Raw genomic sequence first — 9,676 nt, 5'->3', positions numbered from 1 at the left:
GTGGTGTGTGATATAACTGCTAATGGATCCTAAATAATAACCTATTAATTAAGAGAAATCATAGCTGTAGTAGGCATGATGTGGATAAAGTGAGTTAACTCAATTTGTTGTGAGTCAGCAAAAAATTCGACTGAAACCACACTTGTATGTCTGGGAAATAACAGTGTGTGATCAAATGGAAAACAATACCACTCAAAAAACCAAAGAACTGGATAAAAATAGAACTGTTACACCATATCCTGTGTTTCATTAACGCCATTGTGCATGTCAAGGAATGCCCACTGCGTCAGAAAAGCATCTGTCAGAGGGTCGCCCTTTTTTTTTCTTTTTTTCTGAGAAATGTAAAATCAGTCTTTCTATTTATTTGACTGAATTCTTCAAGTAAACTTAATTTAGACTTCTAAAATAACTGTTATTTTTGCTTTTATGGTAATAGTACTGGCAGTGGAAATGGCTGAGATTTTCTAAGACCCTAGTTGAGGAGCTGCTTATAGAAAAAAAATTGAATTATTTAATATTTTCCAGTTTTATTTATTTTAGTACAATGTCAACATAAAATGCCAGTTATTTAATTCATGTTGTCTTTATAATATCACCCCTATTATTTTTGTCAGTATAGGCTTTATAGGACTATAAGGAGATCATCATATTTGGCGGTCCCTGATTTGAAAACTTATTTCAACTGAATGATATGCCATCTTTTAACGAAGAAGACCAATTATGCATATTCAAAAAAGCTTTTGATGTAAATTTCTTCCTGGAAATCTATCCAAATTTCACCAACAAGCTTTAGTAGCATGGAAAATTAGTTTCCATTAAAAATTTTATATATAATGCTTCTCTGCGCTTATGAAAAATAAGTGTGCTTAAATGTATTAAATATGCACTTATAGTATACTTAAAATCTTTAAGGTGTATTAAAAAAACTGTGCTTGCAGGTAATATATAATATTAATGAAGTAAAAGGCCATTTAAGTGTACTTATTAAGTGTACACTTTCATATATTTCTTAAAACACTATACACTTTTAAAGAGCGAACTCTGTAATAATGTAAAATTTAAAAAAATTGCTTTAAAGACTTTTGTCATGCTTTAAAGAAATACAATGACTTTGATGTGTTGACTTTATTATAATTTTAACTGTAGTGTGTTATTCAATAATGCATTTAAATGTATTAACTGCAACTTGATCAATACAATGTGTAATTACAAAGATATTTAAATACATGATATACATGATTTAATAGAAATCACATTAAGTTATACTTTTAGTTTACCATAAAGTCTTGTCAGTACATTTTCACAATATTTAAACAATAGTTTATAACCATATATTATTTCCATAACCATTATAAATATTGTATATAAATATGTATCAGTAAATATTGCATTACTCTCTAAAAAACATAGTTACTTTTTTATGGAAAGTAATTGGTTATGTTACTTTTGTGTTACTTTTTCTCACTTGTGCTGGGCTTGCTTGTTTGGTTTTTTAAAGGGTTAGTTCACCCAAAAATTAAATTTCTGAAATTTACGCTATTTTCGTTGCAGAGCTTCAGTGTTTACGTCCGAATGGCGGCTCAGTATTGGCTGGCCCTGGTCATGTGAGCAGCACAACGCATACGTGAGTCCGCGTTCAGACATAAACACTGAAGTACTGCAACGAAAATAGTGTAGCAGTACTGACAAAAGGTGCAGTGTCGTTGCTGCCTATGTGTGGATCAGATATACTCTCGTATTTCATCAAAAATATCTTAATTTGTGTTCCGAAGACAAATGAAGGTCTGACGAAGGTACGACATGAGGGTGAGTACTTAATGACAGAAATTTCATTTTTTGGTGAACTACCCCTTTAATAAAAAAAATGTTAAAAAAGGCAAATTTAAAGGCATGAATTGATTGGAATCAATATGAATTGGATCATAGAAAGTCAGCAGCAAAGACATTGGTTAATAAAGTGAGATTAAATACATAAAGTATATTTGTATTATTTAACATATTTAATTATTGTAGGTTTGCATAATTTTCTGAGTTTGTGTTTTACTGTTTTTATTCATTTTGTGGAATACTGAATCTGTTTTTGTGCAAGTAACATAAGTAAATGCCTGCTCAAAATTAGTCCAGAAATGACTATCATGTTTACACAGCGCACACAACACCTCTGCATTTAGTCCTGATTTCCCTCAACATGGGGTCAAGAGAGATGTAAATAAATAAATGTGAAATAAAACTTACGTTACTTATTTGAAAAAGTAACATTTTGTTCTAAATGTAAAAGTAATGCATTACTTGTTACTTGGCAAAATTAATCTGATTACATAACTTGCATTATTTATAATGCATTACCCCCAGCTCTGTCTGAAATAAGCACTCTTAAAAGTACAAACCCAATTCCAAAAAAGTTGGGACACTGTACAAATTGTGAATAAAAAAGGAATGCAATAATTTACAAATCTCATAAACTTATATTTTATTCACAATAGAATATAGATAACATATCAAATGTTGAAAGTGAGACATTTTGAAATGTCATGCCAAATATTGGCTCATTTTGGATTTCATGAGAGCTACACATTCCAAAAAAGTTGGGACAGGTAGCAATAAGAAGCCGGAAAAGTTAAATGTACATATAAGGAACAGCTGGAGGACCAATTTGCAACTTATTAGGTCAATTGGCAACATGATTGGGTATAAAAAGAGCCTCTCAGAGTGGCAGTGTCTCTCAGAAGTCAAGATGGGCAGAGGATCACCAATTCCCCCAATGCTGCGGCGAAAAATAGTGGAGCAATATCAGAAAGTAGTTTCTCAGAGAAAAATTGCAAGGAGTTTGAAGTTATCATCATCTACAGTGCATAATATCATCCAAAGCTTCAGAGAATTTGGAACAGTCTCTGTGCGTAAGGGTCAAGGCCGGAAAACCATACTGGATGCCCATGATCTTCGGGCCCTTAGACGGCACTGCATCACATACAGGAATGCTACTGTAATGGAAATCACAGCATGGGCTCAGGAATACTTCCAGAAAACATTGTCGGTGAACACAATCCACCGTGCCATTCGCTGTTGCCGGCTAAAACTCTAAAACTCAAAAAAGAAGCCATATCTAAACATGATCCAGAAGCGCAGGCGTTTTCTCTGGGCCAAGGCTTATTTAAAATGAACTGTGGCAAAGTGGAAAACTGTTCTGTGGTCAGACGAATCAAAATTTGAAGTTCTTTTTGGAAAACTGGGACGCCATATCATCCGGACTAAAGAGGACAAGGACAACCCAAGTTGTTATCAGCGCTTAGTTCAGAAGCCTGCATCTCTGATGGTATGGGGTTGCATGAGTGCATGTGGCATGGGCAGCTTACACATCTGGAAAGGCACCATCAATGCTGAAAGGTATATCCAAGTTCTAGAACAACATATGCTCCCATCCAGACGCCGTCTCTTTCAGGGAAGACCTTGCATTTTCCAACATGACAATGCCAGACCACATACTGCATCAATTACAACATCATGGCTGCGTAGAAGAAGTACTGAAATGGCCAGCCTGCAGTCCAGATCTTTCACCCATAGAAAACATTTGCCGCATCATAAAGAGGAAGATGCGACAAAGAAGACCTAAGACAGTTGAGCAACTAGAAGCCTGTATTAGACAAGAATGGGACAACATTCCTATTCCTAAACTTGAGCAACTTGTCTCCTCAGTCACCAGACATTTGCAGACTGTTATAAAAAGAAGAGGGGATGCCACACAGTGGTAAACATGGCCTTGTCCCAACTTTTTTGAGATGTGTTGATGCCATGAAATTTAAAATCAACTTATTTTTTCCCTTAAAATTATACATTTTCTCAGTTTAAACATTTGATATGTCATCTATGTTGTATTCTGAATAAAATATTGAAATTTGAAACTTCCACATCATTGCAGTCTGTTTTTATTCACAATTTGTACAGTGTCCCAACTTTTTTGGAATCGGGTTTGTATGTTAAAGTATTTTTCACAAGGGTGGAACAATTGCCATATCACCTTCATGATTAAAATATTTTTTTACACAAAAGGTTTGAATAAGATACACCCTTTTTCATGGATCTATTGAATGAAAGTGGAAATATGTCTGATTTTGTGAATTTATAGAAGAATTTCCGCTAGTTGTAAATGTTTTGATCCATTCATGAAAAGTCACCTCACTTTTGGTAACAGAAGGAAACTGTTAACTGTAGAGGTATTCTTTTGCTGAAGCCATCAGTTTGAATTATTTTTAAGGGTTTTTTTTTCACACACACACACACACACACACAAATGCATTCGCACACAGGAACTTTTTGTCAGTGCTGCCCCGTAACTGTAAAAAAAAAAAAAAAAAAAAAACCTACTGGAAAACTACTGAAAAGCATCATGACATTTGTAGTTCTATACACAAGAGCATTTTAAGGACAAACATTTAAAAATATTTTATAAAAAATATAATATGGTTACCATATAAGCAAAAAACTCTGGACTGTTTAATTATTGAAAAATAATGCACACCTGACGTGTTGCATCGTGGCCACATTACCACCTTGGTGTGCATTATTTGTCTATAACTGAAAGGGTTGTTGTCGTTATGTATTAATTAGTTGTCTTCTGGCTAAAGATGACACAATTAAATCTCAATTACAGAAAAATACAGGGAGAAAAAATGAGCAAATGACAAATAACAAACTTTTCAATATATAAATTTGCTTTATTTTGATAAAATGTGAGACATCTTCAAATAGTCCAAACATATCAATTACAAATAAATATGTCTGTGCTTTACTTAAATAAATAAATAATATTATAGAATATATATTATAATATTATAAAAAGCTTTCCTGTAGCTCAGTGGTTAGAGCGTGGCACTAGCAATGCCAAGGTCATGGGTTTGATCCCAGGGATTGCACATACTCTGATACAAATGTATAGTATAATGCAATGTAAGTCGCTTTGGATAAAAGCATCTGCCAAATGTAATATAATTTAATCATACATTACATAATGTGAAATTCCAGTTGCTTTTTTGGGTAAGAAAAACAAAAACATCATAATATCACATGCAATGAGTAATAAAAGCAGTAGGTAGTTCTCACAGAGATCAGGAGATCAGTCCAATGACCATGATCTCATTTAGCAACGGATGAGACATGGTCATGTGCACAATAAATAACTTTTAAATAGTATAACAAGTTTTTCAAATTCAGTTAAATTATTGTATTCTGAGGCAGACTGTGAACAATACAGCAGTTTAAATGAGCTCCTAAATTGTTAAATTAATAAATAATAAATAAGATGTGAAGTGAAGTGAAATACAAAATAAATAATGCAACTAATAAATACATTAAATACTAACTGTCAGAAACTGTCAGAAAACTGATACCCTTCAGTGCCACCATGGCTAAATGGTCACTATGTCTCTTTGTCTAAAGCAAAGATGCTGTAAAAACACAGCCAATTAGGGGACGTTTACACGACAACATTTTCAACTAAAAACTGAAAAACTCGTATATGTTTTGGCCGTTCATTTACACGACAACAGGGACTTAAAAAAATGAAAACTTTAGAGAGCACAATACTGTTAGTTTTTGAAAACAACAGTTTTTGAAAACAATACTGTTATTGTCTTTGTGTAAAACGGTGTTTTACATGTTCAGTCTATAGGGACATGTGTTTTTTTTTTTTTTACAAAGTGACATCGCCAGCTACTGGCCTGGCATACATAACATTGTGTTTTTAGTCATTTATGCAGATCCGTGTGAACAGGGATCCCTTTGACGACGTTGTCGTCTGTATGCAAATCTTTTTACTGAAGGAAAAACTTTTCTGTTTTTAGTAGTCATTGTTGTCGTGAAACGTACCCTTATAACATGTCAAACATTTTTTGTTTTGTTTTTGCTCGTCACTTTACCAAGTTTCATCTGTTCAGTGTAAAGCCCAAAAGTAAACTTCAGTTTTTACAAATACACTACTTTACGGTGATGTACATACGCAGCCCAACTTTCATAACTATGCATATTCTACTCTATAGAATGCAACAGTCAGATTCATTTTCTCCAAAGAGAAATTGATTTTTAACCTATAAAACTTTAAAAACAGACATACTGTGAGTATATGCTTTTGTTGAAGCCTCTGTTCACATTATGCCATCTTATTTTTAAAATAATCTTGTTTGACAGCTGAGTTTGTGGTGAAAAACTACATTACCCATTATACTGTACAGAAAATTTCACCAATTGCTGTGAGCAAAATGCCTACTCCCAAGAAATGACAAAATCAAGTTTCGCTATACTGTCAAAATACTTGAATAAAAAAAATCCCTTTGGGAAAAATGGGAAAAAAAAAAAAAAAAAGAATCCAACGGACTACAAGGCTGCAGTTTTGATCAGTTTTAACTTCTGGATGAAAAGAGCACTGACACAGGACAAAGACGAAACTTTCCAGAGATGAAATGCCCTTAACGTCACTAAGCATCCATGTTAAAACTGAAGTTCACTTTGGGCTTAATAGTCTAGATCACTCATACGCCTGCTGCATTTACCCAGAGCTGCATAGTGGTAGTAGTGTTCTCTGAAATGGAGGCCATACTACGCATACTGAGGATACTGCGTAGGACATCATAACTGAAGTCCTGTAGCTGTTGCAGTGTGAGGTGGGCTGCCACACTAGTTACGTATTCATTTGTCAGATGTTTAGCCACACCAGTCTGTGACTGCTTGCCTGATTCCTGCTGTGAGTGGTCAAATTCCGCTTGATTCTGCAACTGTGAAAATAAAACATGCAGTATATTATTAGACAGTTTAGTTAAACTGCATTTGGAAAGAATACCAAAAGTCGCACCTTCCCAACACACTTGATCACGAGTAAGACCTTTATAGGTTTTTTCTTATTACAATGGGCTTCATTTCTTCATTTCTAGAACATTTTCTGCCATCTTGTACGAATTATTACAACTTTTCATTAAATCAGGTTGACTTTCCCTATTTAAATTGCTTTAGATTAAACACACTTTTTGATTACTATCCTAAGAGAGGCACTGCAATATGATTCCAGACATGACTTAAATTTAGCAGTGCCAGAAAGTGAGTTTCTAAATCAAGCCATGACTAACACTCATGCAATTCAAGAACTGAGACTACAAGACTGTAGTTCAAAGCAATCACGTAAATGTACATGTTAACAGAAGAACATTCACCAAGTCAAATTCCATACCTCTTTGATTTGAAACAGAAGGTCTTCGATTTCAGCTTTAAGATTTATCACCTGGTCAGTCTGGTCCAGCATGGATGAATTGCTGATCTCTTCCAAGAGATTCAGATGTAGTTGCAGTCCCTTCACTATGTGAGCAAGGCAGGTTTCCTGTGACAATAACAGAGATCTCACAATTTATTTGCTGAACTTCCTGTTATATCTTTAAATTGTGTTCCTCTGTAAATCTGCCATCATAAAGTCGACAAAGTAGACTAATAATTCTTCTCCAACTATTATAATACAACTACAATTTTTTTTTTTGAAAGTATGAAATAATATTTTCTTGTAAAGTGTACTTCAATAACCTTTACAATTTTACTGTGTAGATTTTTCATTAGTCTGATTGCTTAGAAAAGAAATAGCATATTCCTGTATAGAGATGTTCTAGAAGCTGAATACCTTATTTAGAAAAGCACAGATAATGGCTTCAAAACAAAATAATGAATTCTACTGAATTATTGGGAAAATATTCAACAGGCACAGCCACTCTTCATGTTTGCTGTATAACAGCTGAGTGAGGGAATAGCGCGATATTACACATAGAAAATCACTATGCATTAATGAGTATGTGAATGAGTGTAAACTATCGCAAACCAAACAGTCAAATCAAATAGTCACGCTGCCGTCTCTCATAAATCAGAGCTTTTTATTAGTAATATCAACTATACTACATCATACACATTTTCTACTATTTCATATGTCTATTTAAATGTTTTAAATACTTTATGAAGGAAAATTTTAGATTATTTTAGTTATATAGAAGGCATATTTGTTAAATGAAAAGTATAAAGGGAACAGAATTACATTTCAAATGGTGCCTCAAATGTGTTTTTACAGTACAGTACACGATGATGAAGAGCAACAGACATGCTTGACTTGCAGTTAATCTAAAAAACTGAATGAAACTCACCAGACTGAAGCTACTTGAGATGTTCTGGAGAACTGGGGCAGAGGGTATCATTTTTTCCTTTAAGTTCAGCAGCAGCTCCCTGCTGTCGCCCAAAGTGAAACTCTGAGAGAAAAGACAAGCAGTTGACGTGTTAAAACAGGACAGGTCAAAATTTCTTGTTCTTGCGTCAATACACAACGATTCATTACTCTAATTCCTCACTGACATGTCAGAGCAAAGTAAATTTGCATACAGTGGCCCCAAAACGTATTTGGACACACTATGGTTGTCAGACAATGTGGAACACAGTCCACAGTTAATGTGAACTACACTGATGGTTACACTACTAGAATACTCTGCTGGGAAAATAATTTCAGTTTAAAAAAAAAAAAAAACTTTACACAAGTTAAAAATCATTTCAAAGTAAAGTTATTCTGAGAAAGGTTTTTAGAATCATTTGTTTGGTGAGATTCCATACTTGGATCTAATGCGAATAACATTCCTAAATGTGACCCAAGTGTCCAAACGCCTCCAAAAATATTTTGAGTTATAGAATCAATCAGTGAAAACCCCATATTGATTGACTACTCTTCGTACTTTTGGAGACATTGCCCCTCAGTGTCAGGTTACAGCCGTGAAACATAAATGCTTACCGGGCTTTTTATCCAGGCTGTGTGCACTGTAGGAATATCTTTAAGAATTTTGCTGATTAAGCTGTGAGCCTGTGCAATAGTATCCTTGTCCATAATGTCCAGTTTGTGAGAGACAGGGGCAGATCCCACGATTCCCACTAAGGTGACTAGCAGAGCTACTGCAGGAGAGAGCAAGAGACACAATTAGAAGAGCAAAACTGTGTGACGTAGATCTCACATGGCTCAAGCACTCACATGGACATCATGATTTCACATAAATGCACCTGATTCTAACTGACTGGTACTGTGGTTGACTAACTTATACTTATTTCCCAACACTTTGTCATTTATGTTTATAAACCTATATTAAAGTGGTATAAATAGTATAGCATATGCAAACATTAATGAATATAGTATATTAAACAGAATCATTATTTCATATATTTAAAAAATAAAAAAAGCTTACCTTGGAAGTTCATTATAAGAACAGCAATGAAAAAGAAAATGTGCAAAGTCACCAGACTCCAACAGTAACAAAGCCCCATCATGTTCAGAATTTATATATCCTGTAGGGGAAATTCCTCTTTTTTTTAAGACTGACGTAAACTGACAAAACCAACTCTGTTTAAGGTTATTGATGATTATGCATTTGTACATCACTTATGTAATATTTGAGAGACTTCAGACCTTCAGTAGTTCATGTGTATTCATATATGGGTATAAAAATATTGGTAACACTTTACAATAAGGTTCATTAGTTAACAACATTAGTTAATATGAACTAATAATGAACTTAAACAGCATTTATTCATCTTTGTTAATGTGAATTTCAACATTTACTAATACATTATTACAATTTTGTTAACATTAGTTAATGCACTGTGAATTAACATGAATAAACAA

The 9,676-nt window shown here is 33.9% G+C and overlaps 1 protein-coding gene across 2 annotated transcripts; it reads right to left on the bottom strand.

The window, feature by feature from the left end:
- Window positions 1–4,688: 4,688 nt before the first annotated feature.
- Window positions 4,689–9,358, bottom strand: csf3a (colony stimulating factor 3 (granulocyte) a). 2 transcript variants are annotated; one of them, XM_048171094.1, is made up of 5 exons: window positions 9,240–9,358; window positions 8,795–8,952; window positions 8,163–8,264; window positions 7,214–7,360; window positions 4,689–6,764 (listed from the first exon to the last, which is right to left on the bottom strand). In XM_048171094.1, the coding sequence occupies exons 1-5, from the start codon at window positions 9,319–9,321 to the stop codon at window positions 6,522–6,524; spliced, it is 732 nt and encodes a 243-aa protein (XP_048027051.1). In that variant the 5' UTR covers window positions 9,322–9,358; the 3' UTR covers window positions 4,689–6,521. The 2 variants fall into 2 exon arrangements, with proteins under 2 accessions (XP_048027051.1, XP_048027052.1); XM_048171095.1 differs by having other exon boundaries at window positions 8,795–8,949; window positions 9,240–9,345.
- Between the last annotated feature and the right edge of the window lie 318 nt (window positions 9,359–9,676).

The sequence above is a fragment of the Megalobrama amblycephala genome, linkage group LG20, assembly GCF_018812025.1.
Source record: "Megalobrama amblycephala isolate DHTTF-2021 linkage group LG20, ASM1881202v1, whole genome shotgun sequence".
Classification (NCBI taxonomy): Eukaryota; Metazoa; Chordata; class Actinopteri; order Cypriniformes; family Xenocyprididae; genus Megalobrama; species Megalobrama amblycephala.
The sequence above is the reverse complement of the archived record's forward strand: the minus strand, read 5'-3'. Positions and strand labels throughout refer to the sequence as shown.

Excerpts from the sequence above, each read along its gene's own strand:
- csf3a (XM_048171094.1), bottom strand. The coding sequence starts at position 9,321 with ATGATGGGGCTTTGTTACTGTTGGAGTCTGGTGACTTTGCACATTTTC. Across the intron at positions 8,953-9,239 it reads TCTTATAATGAACTTCCAAG|TAGCTCTGCTAGTCACCTTA; the intron begins GTAAGCTTTTTT and ends TCTCTCCTGCAG. Across the intron at positions 8,265-8,794 it reads CAGCCTGGATAAAAAGCCCG|AGTTTCACTTTGGGCGACAG; the intron begins GTAAGCATTTAT and ends CTTTTCTCTCAG.